At 40.2% G+C, this 20,219-nt stretch overlaps 2 gene segments (V, D, J or C); both read left to right on the top strand.

The window, feature by feature from the left end:
* Positions 1-2,104: 2,104 nt before the first annotated feature.
* LOC125908811 (T cell receptor alpha variable 22-like) overlaps positions 2,105-20,219 on the top strand; it is a 96,496-nt gene continuing 78,381 nt past the window's right edge. Inside the window, 2 exon segments of the V gene segment in view lie at positions 2,105-2,334; positions 2,522-2,594. Coding sequence covers positions 2,283-2,334; positions 2,522-2,594 — 125 coding nt within the window.
* On the top strand, positions 8,072-9,273 carry LOC125908822 (T cell receptor alpha variable 13-1-like). The segment is given in 2 exon segments: positions 8,072-8,291; positions 8,454-9,273. Coding segments are annotated over 2 exon segments (387 nt in total).

The following is a 20,219-nucleotide window of genomic DNA, read 5'->3' as shown; positions in this document are numbered from 1 at the left end:
TTAATGACTGAGCCACCCAGGTGCCCATGAATTCTTGTCCTTAATATTAATAACAATAAGGTAACAACTAATAACCTATAAAGGTTTATATTTTCCTCCATTCCTCTCATCAAAAAGGAGGAAAATAGAGAAAAATCGCCTTCTTCATAAACTTTGTCCAACCACCCCACACGTAAGTATTTCTTTTTAGTTCATACTCCTCTTAGGGTCCTATTCTTTGACTCTACTCTAGTTATGTGTATTTTGTCTTCCCCAGTAGATTGAAATCTACTGTCTCATCCCTTTTACATATTCCTAACACCTGGTGAATTCCCTCATTTATGGTAAAACTTCAGCAAATGTTTATGCAAGTCTTTTGAGCCATGTAAAACAAATCAAATAACAGAAGATGAGAATTGCCAAATTATTTTATGACATTGACCTCCATTAAATTCCATTTTAAAAGTAGGATTTGGTTCACTTTTAATAGCCACTCAGTCTAAGCAGTTACTTTGTTTTCTGATCATCTGCTTCATCAGGAAGCATAGAATGAATGGGGCTGGAGGTGGGTGCCTGCTGAATTGCGGGGTCTGAAGTGGTCTTTGTGGACTGTATTGGGCCACTAGGGGGCACTCTAGGCTTTACAAAAAAAAAAGATTTTTTTTTTTTTTTTTCTGATGGTAGGAGAAGAGACAAGAACAGAAAACATGTAAGTCAATCAAATTATAGATAGCAAAGGTGGGGAGGGGGAAGGGGCAAACGTGCTTGTGTAAAGTTGACCTCAGGTGTTCAGTTCTGCTATTCCATATAAACTTCAAGAGGTTGTAGGCTATATCTCTATACACCACTGTGGGGGGGATTCTCTGAGCACAGTATGGAAATAATATTTCTGGGCACGCATGAGGTAGCTCAACAGAAAATGTCCCATGATGTGTTTACAATTTTCAAATTGTTTTGAGTAAAATCCTCCCAAACCACTGACTTAGAAATTATTTCAGTATTATACCTTTTCATATATCTTGGCTGGGAATGGAAGGAAGAAGAATGGAGAGAAGAAAACAGAATAAAAATAAGGAGAAAAATCAAAGGAAAGGGAGATGACAGAATTTACTCTGACCAGTACTGTGTGGCCTGCCCAGAATCAGCTTTGTGGGTGAGCAAGGTGCCCATGAGTTGCACAGGAGAGGTAGAGAGGTGGAAATTAAATCAGGGTAGACATTATGCAGACATCCTATTTTTTACCAACCAAATTCTGGTTGGAATCATTGTCTTTTTTTAAAAAAGGTTATTTATTTATTTTGAGAGAGAGAGAGAGAGGGAGAGGAAACAGGACAGGGGCAGAGGAAGAGGGAGAGAAAGAACCCCAACCAAGCAGGCTCCACGCTCAGTGAGAAGCCCCACACTGGTCTTGAACTCACAAATCATGAGATCATGACCTGACTCAAAATCAAGAGTCAGATGCTTAACCAACTGAGCCACCCAGGTGCCCCTTGGAATCATTTTCCGTGGAGGTGGTGACTATATGTATTGGATTCTAGATCTCTCTGATTTCAAGAAATTGTATTTGCTTCTGCAATACAAATTGCATGCTATCAGGGGCACCTGGGTGGCTTGGTCGGTTAAGCGTCCGACTTCAGCTCAGGTCATGATCTCACGGTCTGTGAGTTCGAGCCCCGCGTCGGGCTCTGTGCTGACAGCTCAGAGCCTGGAGCCTGTTTCAGATTCTGTGTCTCCCTCTCTCTCTGCCCCTCCCCTGTTCATGCTCTGTCTCTCTCTGTCTCAAAAATAAATAAACGTTAAAACAAAACAAAACAAAACAAAATGCATGCTATCAGCTAGTTTTCCTTTGTCAGAATTTTCTTATAACTGAATTCTCACATTGTCCAACTATGCAATTTGGGAAATGGGGTCACTCTTCTCTATGATTTCCAAGGTTCTGTGTAACTCACTGAGACACTGACTCTTCTAGAAATATCATTCACCTTTCCTCAGTCACTAACCTACAAATTTCTCACATAACATGTTTTAAGAAAAAAAAAAGCCCTTATGAGTGCATATATTGGAAATACCGTCCCTACCTCCCTGCACCGTCGGCAAGCACAGTTGTGGACAGATTACTCTGCAGTCTCCCTGGGCCGCTGTGGGTGGAGTCTCAGTCCCGGGACTGACAGGGTTCAGGTGTGATGGGTGCTCAGTGATTCTGGAGGGATGTGGTGACTGTTGACAACACAACTTCTCTGGACCCAAGACTCTACACTCTTCAGAGTAGGGGTGAAGGCACGTCAGCGACCAGACAAGGAGTCATGAAGAGACAGCGGGGAGCCCTGCTGGGGCTTCTGTGGGTGCAGGTTTGCTGTGAGTGTGGGCGTCCCAGATGGGGGCGGGGGAGGTTCACAGCCCGCAGTGGAGGGGGAGCTGGCACAGAGCTCCTGCAGGGTCTACACCGTCAGCGGGTGTTCCCAGGAATACTCTATGGGTTTGAAAACTGCCTCAGTGGTTCTTCAGTGACTTCTTTTGTGTTTGGTTTTGTCTTTCCAAGCAGGGGTGAGAGGGATGGACGTGGAGCAGACACCTGCAGCCCTGAGCCTCCAGGAGGGAGCCAGCTCTACCCTGAGGTGCAATTTTTCCAGCTCGGTGACCAACGTGCAGTGGTTCCGGCAGAACCCCGGAGGCGGCGGCCTCACCCGGTTGTTTTACATAGTTTCAGGGATGAAGCAGGATGGGAGGTTGAACTGCACGGTGAACACTAAGGACCGGCACAGCAGCCTGCACATCAGGGCCTCCCAGCAGGAAGACTCAGCCACCTATCTGTGTGCGGTGGAGGCACAGTGCTCCCTGCTGCTCTGTAGCCTGTCCCCAAACTGCAGCTGGGCTCCCAGCCCAGGCTCCTCCACCAGGAAGCCTTCCTTGTGCAGCCGCATTTGCACAGCGTGCTTGGGACCATCTGGGGCTTTGCAGGCTCAAAGCTGGTGGCAGTAAACCTTGCCAATAAATTGTTTCAAAATTAAAGTGTGTATGTGCACATTGCATAAAGCATATTGGAGGGATGTTAGTTCTTAAAATGTTTAGAATCTCTGATTTTGGAACTTGCTGCCACATGGGAAAGCAAAGATCCGTAGGCTTTGAAATAGAAATTTAAGATAAAGAGGAGAGCTTCAGTGGAGAAGACTAACATTTTCATATGAAGTTTGAACTTATCCAATGAACCCATTATTAACACAGAAGATAATTTGAAATTAATTTTTCTTGTAACTTAAGATGTAGTAAGATGCATAGACCAGCATTCTGAATTATATACAAATCATGAAGTCACTTTTTAGTTTCATATACACCTTTCAAAAGTTACAGAAAACGTTAGAGAAAACAATAAAATGCTGCTGTGTAAATTTACATTTAAAATTAAATTCAGATTTACATGAAACTGAATGGTATTCAGAGTTAAATCATATATAGAGAAATTTTTCCCCTAGAAGCATCAGCTCTAGATTTACGTTATTTATATTTCAACTAATTTGTCATATATCTATGCTTTTTTTGTCATAGCATGTAAAATACTTTTTAAGGTCTGTAATATCAGTTGCAACGACAGAAATACTCTTCTCAAAATTAAAAATTATCAGAAATTCTGTCTGTAGCATTACAGTTACCAACAATGATACTGCTTTCAATTATATTGATTAAAGTGAAGTTAATAAGAGTATAAATTTTGAGAACCTAATAAATTAATTTGGAGTAAAGCAAGGCAGAAAAATATTATTATTGTCAAGATATTACACTACCAAAGTATTATTCTATTTTTAGTGTTTGATATATTTAATAGTTTTGATATATTTATTATATTAACCTATTTTAATAGATTAATATACATTGGATTCTTTTTTTAATGTTTATATTGAGAGTGAATGGGAGATGGATAAAAGGATAGACAGAGAGAGAGAGAAAGAATGAGAGAGAATCCCAGGCAGGCTCCACGCTCAATTTTGAGCCTAACCTGGGACTCAATCTCACCACTGTGAGATCATGACTTGAGCCAAAATCAAGAGACAGAGGCTTAACCAACTGAGCCACCCAGGCTCCCCATGCATTTGATTCTTAAGAAATAGAAACATTTTTGGTTTTTTGGGTATCTTACAATACACTTTCATACATTTTATATTACAAAAGACAAAATAACTTTATAGCAATACGTAGCTACCATTTACTGCGTTTTTAAATATCAATTAAGAGTAGTTTCATTGGGGAAGAAAAAGTATTGGGATACCATCCCACTACACAGATCCACTTCCAAGATGTGAAGATAATCCTGCAATTTACTTTATATAACTGAAAATATTAATCTTATGACAAATGTGATTGATATTATTTAAATTAAAAAAATATACTACCACAATATTATTGTATATTGTATTATGGAAACTTTTTTTTTCTTTTCTTTTTTTTAACGTTTATTTATTTTTGAGACAGAGCATGAACAGGGGAGGGGCAGAGAGAGGGAGACACAGAATCCGAAACAGGATCCAGGCTCTGAGCCATCAGCCCAGAGCCCCACGCAGGGCTCGAACTCATGGACCGCGAGATCGTGACCTGAGCTGAAGTCAGATGCTTAACCCACTGAGCCACCCAGGCACCCCTGGAAACTTTTTTTATTTAGCAAATTTTCTAACAATGTTTTTGCATATTGTAAATTTATGTTTTTGCTTATGTATTATTATAAGTTCTATTGTGTTTTATAAGTAGAAAGATTTTTAAAAATATTTATTTATTTTGGAAGAGAGTGAAAGAGAGCATAAGTGGGGGGAGGAGTAGAGGGAGAGGGAGGGAGAGAGAGAGAGAGAGAGAGAATCCCAAACAGGCTCCATGACCAGCACGGAGCCCAATCAGGGTGCAATTTGGGGCTGCATCCTTCAACCATGAGGTCATGACCTGAGCCCAAATCAAAATGCTTAACTGACTCAGCTACCCAGGCACACTTGAGCCACCAAGGCACCCTGATAAGTAAGAAGATTTTTTTAAAGAGAGCTTTCTTTATATTTTATTACATAATGTAATACTTCTTTCTGTTTTTGAAACATGGGGCCACAAATTTTCTGTTTCATTGTGTGCCACCAATTACATAGCCAGCTCTGCCTGGGAAGTTTGAACACCCAAGTTAAACTGGAATAAGGGAACTAGAAGCCAGAAAGCAATCAGGCTGTATGAGAAAGTATTTGTTGCTTTACATACGTGTGAGTAAGCTCATCCACTATGGAGCCAACACCATCTCACTGCCTGTGGTAAATTAAAAAAAAAATTTTTTTTTAATGTTTATTATTTTTGAGAGAGAGAGAGAGAGACAGAGAGAGAGACAGAGAGACAGAGAGCAAGCAGGGAAGGGGCAGAGAGAGAGGAAGACAAAGAATCGGAAGCAGGCTCCAGGCTCTGAGCTGTCAGCACAGAGCCTGATGCAGGGCTCAAACTCACAGACTGCGAGATCATGACCTGAGCTGTAGTAGGCCGCCCAACCGACTGATCCACCTAGGTGCCCCTGCCTGTGGTAAATTTTATACAGAGTGAGTAAAGTTCCATTTTATTCCATTTTTTCCTACAGATTGAGATCCCCCCTGAACTGTCTTTGGTCTCCCAGAAGAAAAGAAAACCCAGAGAGGATCTTATTCTGAAGACTCTGTCTCTGTTTCTGATGAGGCCCTAGGATTGGTTAGGAGCAACCTCAGACCCACAAGATCACATGTGGTTGTCAAATGGGCTTGGGGTTCCACAACGCAGGCCATTTCTCCCCATTCTCACACCAGTCCACATGGCTCGCAGCCAGTCCTCAAAATATTTGCTTTGTTACATAGTATAAAAGAAATTTAGAGCTGGCAGAGCCCTTAGAAAGGCTTTAGTCCACTTCATTTTACAAAACAGAGGCTGTATCCAAGATGACACTATGGAACAATTAGGTGGTCAATGAGCTGGGAAAGAAACTGGGTTTCCTCACTTCCTCTCTGGCATTCTCGCCCCTGCCTCCATGCTGCAGGGCCATCCTGCTGGGTAAAGAGATTGTGTCTAATGCAAGCCCAGCCACTTAGATCTCTGCAGTTTGGGTCTGGGAGAGCCGTAGTCCAATCAGTTTAATTGCCTTAATGGAGAGTTGCAATTTGTGTAAATATCTGACACCTTGGGCAGGAAAGAAGACTCAGGCTGAACCACTGTTAGTCTACCAGCAAACTCATCTCCCACTCACTGGTTTCTGGAAGAGGAAGCCAAAGGTGTTGGTGTCATGTTAACATCTACATGTAATTCTAAGGACTTTCCTAAAAACAGCAGATATATGTATATCCCAGGTGGACATCTCTTGAAGGCAAGATGTGAATACAGAGCATTACTAATACATTGTTATGAACTGTAATCACTGCTATCGGGAGACTACGGGGGAATATTGTCCTCATGCAGCTGGCCGTCCATGAAGGTATTAGAAAAAGCCTTTCCCGGTCAACACTTTTTGATGATGAGTCAGGCAATATTCAATGAAATAATCATGGGGCTATGAATTTTGCCCAGGGGATGATTATTCTTGTGCTACAGCTCATATATAGGACATTGTGCTAAATAGAGCATACTTATACTATAACGTTCAGTTCTGGATAACATAACTCAAAAGGGAAAATATTGACTTAAAGTATATGTCTCCAAGAAGAGAGAAATTCACCCAAAGAAGGATTTGGGAATTCTTTCTATGGAGGATGGATGAGTAAATAGAGGAGGATTCTTAACATAGAGAAAATTTACATATGAAAACACACACAAATATATTTACAAAGAAACTAACATGTTGATTTTGATTCTTCATGGGAGTTGTCCCTAAAGTTTTAAGGGTGTCAAATGTGGATGAGGATTATATTTATCCTGAAAAACTCCAGAGGACTAGTGAGTACAATTTCAGGAAAAGGGCTTCCACTTAATGTAGGTGAGGCAGTCTTGATTTATCAGGGATCAGTTCTCAGGATCAGTAGGCTAATTGTACTCCGCCTCTGGGCAGCCATGGCAATATTTAGGCTTCTGTAGATTGTCTTTCTTACAGAAAATCTACAGGACTAAAAACTTTATCAATATCTTGGGGGAAATTCTCCATGGCAGTGGAGTTTGAGAGAAAAATGACAGAGTATGGAATCTGAACCAGCAGTGGTTCAGCTTGGCCAAGGCAGCAGAAATCTATGCCAGCAGAGTTGGCTTAAACTTTAGAGGAACCTCCACTAAGGATTTGAGTCACCTACTGCATTTAGGACCTGGAAACCCTTTTGATATCAGAAAATAAAAACATCTGTAGAATAAATTTACATATAGCTACATGTTTTGAAACTGAAGCCCCATGTATTGTGAGAATTTCTATTCTTTCCCCCAATACTTTGCAGTATATAATCCACGTAGCAATAGGAGTAGATTTCTTATGGCATGTCAGATTTCCCATGACAAATCAACCAAGTCTATGGGTCAAATTGCTTCCTAACTCATGGACTTGTCCCCCTGCTCTTTTATCATTGACATTTTTATGACAGTCATTAACTGACGAAGATTCCGCATTTTGACTGCTGGTAATGTCACTTCTCTGGAGATTGCCAGGTCACAAGCAAGACCAGCTCAGAGAAGCAGAGTCAGAGATAAGAGACATTTGAAATATTTATTCTTTGGCTTACATGTTCCTTTTAGGAAACTTTTTCTCCATAACAGACAAATGAGGCTGGTAGATTTGGCAGAAAGGGAAGGTTTTCTATGTTCTTTGTTTAAGACAGCGAATCATGATTCCTTCCTCGTTTCAAACATGTACACGAGGCCCATCATTGAATAAACGGCAACAGGATCTACTCTTTTGAACTTAGCAGTGACTCAGTAGTGTGCAGAGGTATAAATCTTAATGTTTACATTCTTCCTGTGCATCTAGTCTCTGGTCTAGGATGTAATTTGTTTGACGTATTGCTGCCATTATGCGTCTGAGTCCCTCAGAGGCACGGGGTAGGGGAAGAAAGTTTTCCCCAGTGAGTTCAGTACAGATGTGACCACAGGAGGGTGCACCTGAGCTGCCGCAGACCAGGCGGAGGGTCCATGGTAGAGCATCTGCAGGAGCAGGTCTGGCAGAAGCCCAGTCGTCTTCTTATTGGCTGGTGGACACGTGGGAAACCACTCTGACTGATGCAGGAAAGAAGGCCGGGCCGGTACTAGAAGTAGCTGTGCTGGCTGGAGTTGGCAATTCTAAAAGTGATTGTAATTGTAATTGGGAGGAACCATGAGGACATCCGAGGGGGCTTTCATCACGCTCTTGTGGCTGCCACTGCACTGTGAGTTGAGTGTTTATGAGAAACAGAGTAATTAGTGGATAGTGTTGAGAAGTCAAGACTGGCTTTACTCAGGTTGCCTCCAGGTAGTGGAGAAAAGGGGAATTCTGAAGCATAATAACGTGGGAATTGCTCTCCTTTCTCTGACCTTTTCTTTCTGCACAGGGCTCAGCCGAGGAGAGAATGTGGAGCAGAGTCCATCCACCCTGAGTGTCCAGGAGGGAAACAGCTCTGTTATCACCTGTAGTTACTCAGACAGTGCCTCAGTCTACTTCCCTTGGTATAAGCAAGAACTTGGAAAAGGTCCCCAGCTCATTATAGACATTCGTTCAAGTGTGGCCAAAAAAGAAGACCAAAGACTCACTGTTTTACTGAATAAGACGGCCAAGCATCTGTCCCTGCACATCGCAGCCACCCAGCCTGCAGACTCAGCTGTCTACTTCTGTGCAGCAAGTGCACACTGCGTCCCAGACACCTGCTGCCTGCACCCAAACCTGTGACTGGGCAACCCCTGTCCTTTGACACAGAACTTCAAGTAGATCGTTTGTGCTATTGTTTGTCTGCAGGCGGAAGCTAATGTGTTAGACATTAAAGCATAACTTAAGACAACTGGGATCGAGATGACCCAGACAGGGTTGGAACATTTTGTTGAATCATTGCTGCTTATTGGATTTTTGAAGGGTGTTAGTAAGGTTTTATTTTGCAATTCAGGTTTAAAGCTGATTTACATTTGCTGTTCAGACTCCTGACATACAAACAACTTCTTGGTAAATTGTCACATTCCTGTCATGCATTAGCTTTCAACTCTTATCTTTCCAGTACTGCAGATGTTGCTTTTGTTCTGTTATAAACCATTGTGTGCTAAATATAGAAAATATGTAAAAAGCAAAGTGTGAAATTGATTAATTGTGTACCCAGCTAATTTATTATCAATGTTTCATTTACTCTCTTCTTAAATCCTAATGTAATTTGGATTCTGATTTTTTCCACTCAATGTTATATCCTGAATTGAGCATTCTCCTCTAACACCTGAGTTTTAATAGCTCCACGAGAGATTTTCAAGGGTCACACTTATAATTTTAACTTCCTTACTCTTCTCTCTTTCTGGCATATTTGACAGTCCTTTCTGTGTGTTCTGATTATTTTCTTGTTGAGATAATGTGACTTGGGATTTTCTTGAGAGCCCAGTGATGGTATGCATTTTATGTGTGTTTGAGGGAAATTAAAAGCAGAAGTGTTTTAGTCAAGAATTTGAGTGGAGAATTAGACTCTTCAAAATTTTGTTAGTATGTGTTTATATCTATACTCAAATAATTTAGAAGGGGAAGTTGTATCTTTTAATAATTTTTATATAGCACAAACTTTTTTACATAGTTGATCATCAGTAGATGTTTATTAATGAAAGAAGGAAAAGGTGAATTCTGCTATTTATTTAGAATTTTTATGTAAGCTTTGTGATTACATTAAATTTATAACTTGTGAAGAATAAACTAAAAGTCTTTGGTTATTGAAGAATATAGTATTTACCTGTTTATCTATGTCTTTTTCAATAAAATTCCATTGTTTTAAGGAAAAGAACTTATTCCTAGACACTTAATTTTTATTGTTCCTCATGATTCAAATTTTCTTTGTGGGATATGTGGGAATTTTTGTCATATACATTCATCATGCACCTTATTTAAGTCTTACTAGTGGATTGCAGAAGGCATTTAGATTAACATTTATTGTGTAGACAACTTGCTTCATGTTTTGATGGAATTAAACATTATTTGTGCAGGTGTTTTTAAGGTAATTCTTTTAGTGTTGAGGATAGAATCAATGTAAGGAAAGAATTTGCATAAATAGTTAATTCCCTAATTCTCCCAACCCTGCTCAAGGGCAGGGTATTTTCAAGATATCTCATATTCTTCCTAAAGATGGATATAATTGGTGATTTGGTATGGTGAGAATGATCCCTCTTGGCTGAGTTATGGTGGTCAGTTATAAGCTAACTGGTTTGTTGTTGTAGGGAAAGTCATTAGGTTAAATTAGGTTTAAAATATCTGAATAAGAAAGGTCAGTATTGTAGCCCAACACCTCAGTCAGCTTGGATTATTTGATTATATGGTTATACACCAGCTCCTGTGCAGAAGGAAGGCGACTCTTGATTGGTCCATTTCCTCCAAGCCTGATAAGGAGTCAGAGGGAAGGGCAGTTTATATTTTACTGTTTTCTTTCTTCTTAAATCGAGTTAGAAGAGAGAAGGGGCGCAGTTATTCTTAGCTCAACTGCTTTCTCATACTTAGGCGAGAATGTATTCAACAGAAGAAAAGAAAAAGCTAGTCAGAGTTCAGAGTCAGTACATAGCTTAGATTTAAACATATTCAGGCTTTAAACCTTCATCATGGTTGGCGGATTTGTTTCGTACTGCTTCTGGACAATTATCACAGGCTCAGTGGCCTAAAACAACAGAAATTCTTTCTGCCATTGTTCTGAAGACCAGAAGTTGAATTAATTTCTCCAGGATGATATCATGATGCCAATAAGCTGTACCCTCTCCAGATGCTCTAGGGGAGACATTTTTCCTTGCCTCTTACAGCTTTGGTTGCTGCCTGCATTTTTGGCCTGTGACCACTTCACTCTAACCTCTGCTTCCATGGTTTTGTTGATTTCTCTTTTTCCTGTCTTCAAGCCTCCCTCTGCTTCCTCTTAAAAGTACACGTGTGACTACATTTAAGCCCATATAAACCAGGATTATCTCTTCATCTGTGGACTCTTAATCATATCTTCAAGGTTTTGGTATATTTTTTGTTTTTGTCCCCTCCTTTTTCACTTGAAATTTTAAAACTTATTGTTCCTTATTTTGCCTATCACAGTTGGCAAAGCTAGTGCTTTCTTTGCCAACTGAGAAAATAATTCACAAGTTAGGCAGACTCCAATCATGAAAATAGAAACCACTGCAGTTACTTTATTTTTTTAGTATTTAAAAATTTTATTATAGAAATTATATAAAAAGTTACTCTTTGGGGTACAGTTATATCTGTGAATATTGAATTAAATGTTTTTTAAAGTTTGTTTACTTACTTTGAGAGACAGTGAGTACAAGTAGGGGAAGAGCAGTGAGAAGGAGAGACAGAATCCCAAGCAGGCTCTGCACCATCAGTGCTCAGCCCAATGCAGGGCTCAGACTCACACCGTGTGAGATCATGACCTGAGCCGAGATCAAGAGTCAGACATGTAACCGACTGTGCCACCCAGGTGCCTCCTAATTTTAAAGTATATGTTAGATTCATCTAAGCATCATACAATCATGATACAGAATGACTTCATTGCTCCAGCCAAATCCCTTGTTCTGTAACTTTCTAATCACACTCTCTCCCATCCATAACTTTTTGCACACCTTGTTTGTTCTTTCATATTTTTATCTTGTGAGAGTATCATATGAATGGAACCAGGCAACACATAGTCTTTTGATAATTCTGCGTCTTAATAGGAGGAAGCTCCTGCCACAGGCACCTGTATGATCTCCGCCTCTGAAGCCCCTCTGTTTCCTATCCCTGATTTTTTGAACTTGTAAGTTATTGTTAGAAATAACTCATCATTTCAAGTGTTTGGACTCTTTTAGAAATTAAATTTCTAGTTCCAGAAAGGAAACAGTATAGCCATTAATAATAGAGAAGTTCAATGGAGTGTTGGACCAACTCATGTATTCAGGTTAATACATTGTTCTTTATAGAAGTCTAGTTATATGAACTCTATTCTAAAATTTTCTGACATTTTAAGACAAATTTTATTGATTAAAAATCATTTTAGTCATACTATTTTGGGCATAGTTTGTTTTTTTTCTTTGTTTTTTCCAGGAGTTGACATGAAGTAACATATCCAACAAATTTATTTGCCTTTGTTGCACTGATTATGGCTTTGCAGAGCTGAACTATAGCATTAGGATGGGTATTGTCTTGAATAAAGGCCATATTCAAGTTATTTTATTAGTAAGAGAACAAAGTCAGGTAATTCTGAAATATAAAGTTTATCATTAAAGTGGGAATATATTTCTAAAAGGACAGAGACAAAAGAATGGAAAGAAGAGCATGAGAATCAGTGATGTCAAACATCAAAGAGAATTCTCTTCTAAATGGCCTTGGCTGGTGTTGTCTTCTTTGTGCGATAATGTTTGTTTGAAGTTTCTTGGGTTGGCACTCAGTTCTGTGAATGGTCTGCTTCTGCTGATTCTCTCAGGAACCTCAGTTTAAGATTCCTAATATGAGCAACATTTTCCATTTCGTCTATGAAGGATCCATGAGGTCATAAGAGTTGGTAAATGTGTAACCAAGGATCCGTTTTTAGTAATTTATCTGCTGAACTGGTAATAAAAAATGCCTAATAAGGCCATTTTATACATTTCATTGGGAGTCTTTCCTGAGATTTTTGTTCAGAACTGATTAAAGTCCAGAGAGCATCTGTGCCTGGGATGAAAGGAAGAGTGTGAAGGGTTTATTGATCGAGTTCTGTTTGTGAAGGTCGGACTATATGTGGGTTGGGACATCTGAGCTACATGGGCTGCAGTGAGCAGTTTATGGTAAGACAGCACAGGACTTCGTGAGGGAAGGATGCAGGGCCTGAGGGCTAAGGCTAACATGTACCAGACCACACTAGTTCCAGGGTGTCTGCTATAGTAACCCATTTCAGTTTTTTTTTTAAGTTTATGTATTTATTTTGAGACAGAGAGATAGAGGGTAAGCAAGCTGGCAGAGAGAGGGAGAGACAGAATTCCAAGCAGGCTCAGAGCTGTCACACAGAGCCCAAGGTTGGGGGGCAGTGCAGGGGGCTCAAACTCACAAACTGTGAGATCATGACCTGAGATCGAGAGTTAGATACTTAACTGACTGAACCACCCAGGCACCCCCCCACCCCCCCATTTCACTTTTAACATTCCATTTTGTTGTTCCACTATAAGAGAAGGTTGGGGGTGGGGTGATAGTAGAGGTGAATTTTCTGTGTGAGGTCAAACCTTACCTAATTGTCCCAGAGAAACTTGCTCTGCTTATAGAGAAATTAACAGAAACGGCACAGGTAGTAAACACAAAGTCCATTTGATATTTAGCTCTTTTTTTGTGATTGCTGTGATTTTCTGATGGGAGAGTGCTCAATCCATGTCATAAATGAAATGCTGTAACTAGTACACACTCATGGCTCCTGGAGGGAATGCAATTGTGTAAGTTCCTTATGGAGATACTCAAATGCTTCCTTGGGACAGAATTCCAGACCATATTCCAGCTTTCCAGATTTTATGGGATTTTGCTGGTTCCAAGACAGGCACAAACAGTCCCATGTTGATCGTCCTAGAAAGTTTCCGCAGCAGCGTTTGTTTCATGTTGCAACCAGTTGTCCCTTCTGTGATGTGTGGTCTCTGCAGAGTTTTACAAGTGTTCAGTGGAGATCATTTGGCTCCACCAGGCCGCTGTCCTGGCTTTGATATATCTTGTTCTCATGGATCCAGCAAGTCAAACATTTTTAGATTCTTTACAAAATTGGTGCCAAGTTTTCTACATCTAAGATGGAATTGTTGAACTTTTCCATGGATTGAATTGTCTTTTTGTGTTGTAAGAGGTGCTTGCATAAGAACCTTGGTTAGAAAAGTGTGTTCAGGGGCACCTGGGTGGCTCAGTCGGTTAAGCGTCCGACTTCGGCTCAGGTCACGATCTCACGGTCTGTGAGTTCGAGCCCCGCGTCGGGCTCTGGGCTGATGATGGCTCAGAGCCGGGAGCCTGCTTCCGATTCTGTGTCTCCCTCTCTCTCTGACCCTCCCCCGTTCATGCTCTGTCTCTGTCTCAAAAATAAATAAACGTTAAAAAAAATTAAAAAAAAAAAGTGTGTTCAGTACGATGACTGCCTCACTTTTCCTAGCTCCTACAGTGTCTTTTGATTAAAGACTTTGTCTTTATGACAAAATTATTTTAATGTTTATTTATTTTTGAGAGGAGAGAGAGACTGTGAGATAATGACCTGTGCCAAAGTTCAACACTCAACCAACCAAGCCACCCAGGTGCCACTATGACAGTTTTTGAATAGCATGAAGACATCCAATACTTCATGTATTTGCTGTCCCTTTCAGAAGGTTGCATGAGAGGGTTAAGAAATGTTAAAAAGTGAAGAAACCTCATTGTCTTCATAGTATTTGGAAGCTGTGAAGGACATTAAAAGCATATTCACTGACACTGACTACATAAGTTTTTGTAAATTGACATGCCCTAGAAATATCTACTAGTTCAGCCACTAGAATTAGTATCGCTTCTGCTAAATGATGGGATTTTATAAAGGAGTCTGGAGTGGTCATTGCATGACAAGTGTGATATTGTCTCTTTCAATGTTTAAGATAAGATGATTAAAAATCTACTTATTCAGAATCTGGTCTAAGAGTCTGCAAAAGATTAAACCTGGACATGGACACTTCTTGGGTGACAGAAGCACAATCATGAGACTCCCTTCATTGAGAAATGTGTTAGAGTTGAATAATAGGAGGAGAAATTAACAATATTTTACATTTACTCAGCCAGCTGGTAGAAAAATGTTAGGTGTTTTCAGAGAGTTATAGTCTATCTCTTAGCAGGACAGTTGTACTGTATGTGGTTCCATCATATTTCATGGAGACTGTAGTACAAACTCTGAAGATGCTTCAACCAACTTAGCTGAGGCAACAATGATTTTGAGACGAGGATGTTAAGCCTTGGCTACTCTTTCAGGAGACAGACAATGATGGGCAATAGATATTTACAGTTTGCCACGATGTTGAGGAATATCCCTAGGGCACACCCTTCCTATTTTTTTTTTTATTGCCAGAAGCCAAGCTATCCAACTAGCCTGATGGGAGGGCCGGGGCAGCGGACGGATTAGGACTGCATGGCTGCCCACCGAAAGTGAAGTTTCTTGTACTCCTGCTTTTATGTAATTTGGCCTTAGCATTGGTCAGGGCAGCCCCCCTACCAGTGAAAGTACCTGGGGATTTGTCGGTTGGGGATTTGCCCACGACAGGCCCCCTGGGACAAGAACCATCGAGGAAAGAAATAAGATTCTGCAGAGAAATTATAAGGCCCTACATCTAGCCACCACCTCCTACAAAGACTCCTCTACCTAATGGAAAGATAGCCCCATGTATTTCCCAGCCAAGGAGGGGATAAATGGGTTCAAAATCCTCACTCCAGCAACAAAGGAATATATCCATGGATACAAGTTACTCCAACCCCTAGGCCCACTTGGCCCCCAGGAGGCATTCCAGATGATGATTGGACCTGGTGGGTTAAAGTACAGAATGGTTCATTAGTTCCTAGGTATACATTATCTCTCTGGGAGCGCATAAGGCATGGGTTCCCAGGGCCCTCTTGGCTCCCTCCTGGCACCCCAGACCAAAGTGAATACTTTTGTTCCTTGTACCACAAATGCTTCAAAGAAACATTTAAGAAGTCATGTTCCGGAGGGAGGAGCCAAGATGGCGGAACAGCATGGAAGCTTTTTGTATGTCTCGTGTCTGTGAAATACAGCCAGACCAACACTAAACCATCCTACACACTTAGAAAACCGATTGTAAGATTAACACAATAATCTGCACAACCTGAACCACAGAATTCAGCAGGTACGCAACACAAAGAGCTGAACTTGGGGAGCAAGAAGCCCCAAAAGGTAGGGAACCACTTTTGCAGATGGAGAGAGGACAGAGACTGGGGGGGGGGGGAGCGTACGGGAAAAGCACCCCTCCCCAAAAGCAGGTGGAGAGAAAGTGGACAATTGGAAACGGCCACAGGGACTAAACTAAAAAGGGAGAAAGGTGAAAGGAGAAAGGAGAAAGGAGAGGGTTTAAATGCCATTGAGACTGTAAACAAGGGGAGCTCAAAGGCTGCAACTCTGCAGCTCCCTACCTGGTGGTGCTCTGGTGGGAAGGGCGAATCCTCAGGAACAGAGTGGGGTCCGGGAGGTTCTCGCGGGCCACACAGGGAAAAGCGGTTCCACTGCTGGAAGGACGTTTGGTAGAGACAGTTGAAGCCACCTGGTCCCAGCAGACCCCAGAAAACAGCCACATTCACTGGTGCTGGAACAAGGTCGTTAAGGATGAAGCCTGGTGCCAGATGTGTGTTGCGATTTTCCATGGTCCCTGAAACGCTGAGGCTACACCATCTCACGAGCTTTTCCTGGGGTGGGCTGGCACCTGGCTGCAGTCTTGGGGCACCGGCAACAGCAGGGTCCAGTGGGCGTTCCTGGGTACAGCTGACATTTGGCCGTCACTCATTCTGCCATCTCTCGGTGAGACCCTCCTGCAGAGGGGTGGAGCGGGTCAAAGCCACAGTCCTTCAGAAGTAAGGGGCCAGGGAAAACAGCCGCATCTGAGACAAAACTTGGGAGAGAGGTACTGCCTGGGGCCTGGTCACAGAGAGTAGAAAAGCGGGGAGTGGACGAGAGCTGAAGATGGAGGACTGGTGCGCGACTGCTGATCCAGGAGAACAGACTGGGTGGCTGGGTGTCGCCATTTTTCACCACTCCCGCGCATGCACATGTGCACTGAACAGAACCGCAACAATCCACCCGCGTAGGCTAGCAGCGCCATCTAGGGGAGAACGGAGCTGTTATACTGAGCCCTGCCCAACTGGACCAACTTCGCTCTTCAAGAACACAAACCTCACCGCTGGTGTAATTTATGGACTATAAAGAGCTACATGGACTGACCTCTAGGGGAAAACAAAGCAATTTCAGTCCTACTTCAATCTGTTAGCAGGTTCATCTATTCAAATTTTTTTTCTCTCTTTCTCCTTTTTCTCTTTTACAATTCTTTTCTTTTTCTTGAATACAGAAAGAGAAAAAAGTCATTTTTATTTTCAATTTTTATTTAAAATATCTGTCTTTAATTTTTATTACTATATTTTTTACTTTTGTGTAAATTTTTTCAAATTCTACTTTACTTCCATCATTTAATTTTAGTCTACTTCAGTGTACTCACCTTTTCACATTTTCAAACAATTTCCTTTTTTCTTTTTCTTTTTTCTTTTTAATTTCTTTTCTTTTTCTTGAATGCAGAAAGAGAAAAACTTCATTTTTACTTTCAATTTCTTTTAAAAATATTTTTAATATTTTTTACTATATTTTTGGCTTTTATGTAAATTTTTTCGAATTCTATCTTACTCCCATCATTTTATTCAGTCTACTACAGTGTATTCACTTTTTCAAATTTTCAAATGATTTCTTTCTTTTTGTCTTTTTTCTTTTATAATCATTTTTCTCTTTTTCATTTCTTTTTTCTTAAATACAGAAAAAGAAAAATTTCATATTTCTTTTTAATTTTTATTAAAAATATTTTTCTATATTTTTCTACTACATTCTCTACTTTTGTGTATTTGAGTCTACTTTAGTGTATTCATTTTTTTCAAATTCTCAAACGATTTCTTTTTCTTCTCTCCCTCCCTTTTTTTCGTTTTTTTATTGGTTTGTTTGTTTCTCTAATCTGTCAAACCACTTTCTACACCCAGATCAAAACAAACCTAGGAACTAACATCATCTATTCAATTTTTGTGTGGGTGTGTTTTCAATTTTTAATTTTAATATTTTTTTAATTTTAATTTTCTTTTTAATTTCAATTTTTCTACCTCATTAATTCCTTTTCTCCCTTCAAAATGATGAAACGAAGGAATCCACCCCAAAAGAAAGAGCACGAAGAAACGACAGCCAGGGATTTAACCAACACAGATACAATAAGATGTCTGAACCAGAATTTAGAATCATGATAATAAGAATACTAGCTGGAGTCGAAAATAGATTAGAATCCCTTTCTGCAGAGATAAAAGAAGTAAAAAATAGCCAGGATGAAATTAAAAATGCTATAACTGAACTGCAATCACGGATGGATGCAGCAGCGGCAAGGATGGACGAGGCGGAACAGAAAATCAGTGATATAGAGGACAAACTTATAGAGAATAACTAAGCAGAAAAAAAGAGGGAGATGAAGGCAAAAGAGCACGATTTAAGAACTAGAGAAATCAGAGACTCATTAAAAAGGAACAACATCACAATCATAGGGATCCCAGAGGAGGAAGAGAGAGAAATAGGGGTAGAAGGGTTATGTGAGCAAATCATAGCGGGAAAGTTTCTAACCTGGGAAAAGACACAGACATCAAAATCCAGGAAGCACAGAGGACTCCCATTAGATTCAACAAAAACCGACCACCAACAAGGAATATCATAGTCAAATTCACAAAATACTCAGGCAAGGAGAGAATCATGAAAGCAGCAAGGGAAAAAAAGTCCCTAACCTACAAGGGAAGACAGATTATGTTTGCAGCAGACCTATCCACAGAAACCTGGCAGGCCAGAAAGGAGTGGTGGGATATATTCAGTATGCTGAATCAGAAAAATATGCAGCCAAGAATTCTTTATCCAGCAAGGCTGTCACTCAAAATAGAAGGAGAGATAAAAGGTTCCCTGACAAACAAAAATTAAAGGAGTTTGTGACCACTAAACCAGCCCTGCAAGAAATATTAAAGGGGACTCTCTGAGGGGACAAAAGATGAAAAAATATATATATAAATAAATAAATACCAAAAGCAACAAAAGATTAGAAAGGAGCAGAGAACACCACCAGAAACTCCAACTCTACAAGCTTCATAATGGCAATAAATTCATATCTTTCAGTACTCACTCTAAACGTCAATGACCTCAATGCTCCAATCAAAAGACCTAGGGTAACAGAATGGATAAGAAAACAAGACCCATCGATATGCTGTTTACAAGAGACCCACTTTAGACCTAAAGACACCTACAGATTGAAAATAAGGGGATGGAGAACCATCTATCATGCGAATGGTCAACAAAAGAAAGCCAGAGTAGCCACACTTATATCAGACAATCTAGACTTTAAAATAAAGACTGTATCAAGAGATGCAGAAGGGCATTATATCATAATCAAAGGGTCTATAGACTAAGAAGACATAACAATTGTAAACATTTATGCATCAGATGTGAAAGCACCCAAATATATAAGTTGATTAATCACAAACATCAAGAAACTCATCGACAGTAATACCATAATAGTAGGAGACTTCAACACCCCACTCACAGCAATGGGCAGATCATCTAATCAAAAAATCAACAAGGAAACAATGGCTTTGAATGACACATTGGACCAGATGGACTTAACAGATATATTCAGAACATTTCATCCTGAAGCAGCAGAATATACATTCTTCTCCAGTGCACATGGAGTGTTCTCCAGAATAGACCATATACTGGGACACAAATCTGCCCTAAGTAAGTGCAAAAAGATCAAGATCGTACGTACATATTTTCACACCACAATGCTATGAAACTCAAAATCAATCACAAGAAAAAATTTGGAAAGGAAACAAATACTTGGAGACTGAAGAACATCCTACTAAAGAATGAATGGGCTAAACAAGCAGTTAAAAAAGAAATTAAAAAGCATATGGAAGTCAATGAAAATGATAACATCACAACCCAAAACCTCTGGGATGCAGCAAAGGTGGTCAGACGAGGAAAGTATATAGCAATCCAGGCCTTCCTAAAGAAGGAAGAAAGATCTCAGATACACAACCTAGCCTTACAACTTAAGGAGCTGGAAAAAGAACAGCAAGTAAAACCCAAAACCAGCAGAAGACAGGAAATAAGAAAGATTAGAGCAGAAATTAATGCTATTGAAACAAAAACAAACAAACAAACAAACAAAAAAACCAGTAGAACAAATCAATGAAACCAGAAGCTGGTTCTTGGAAAGAATTAACAAAATTGGTAAACCACTAGCCAGTTTGGTCAAGAAGAAAAAGGAAAGGACCACCCCCCCCCAAATAAAATCAAGAATGAAAGAGGAGAGATCACAACCAACACAACAGAAGTAAAAACAATAATATACAATAATAAGAGAATATTATGAGCAATTATATGCGAATAAAATGGGCA

This window comes from Panthera uncia, assembly GCF_023721935.1.
Source record: "Panthera uncia isolate 11264 chromosome B3 unlocalized genomic scaffold, Puncia_PCG_1.0 HiC_scaffold_1, whole genome shotgun sequence".
NCBI classification, from domain to species: domain Eukaryota; kingdom Metazoa; phylum Chordata; class Mammalia; order Carnivora; family Felidae; genus Panthera; species Panthera uncia.
Note: the sequence above shows the minus strand (reverse complement) of the source record. Positions and strands in the feature narration are given on the sequence as shown.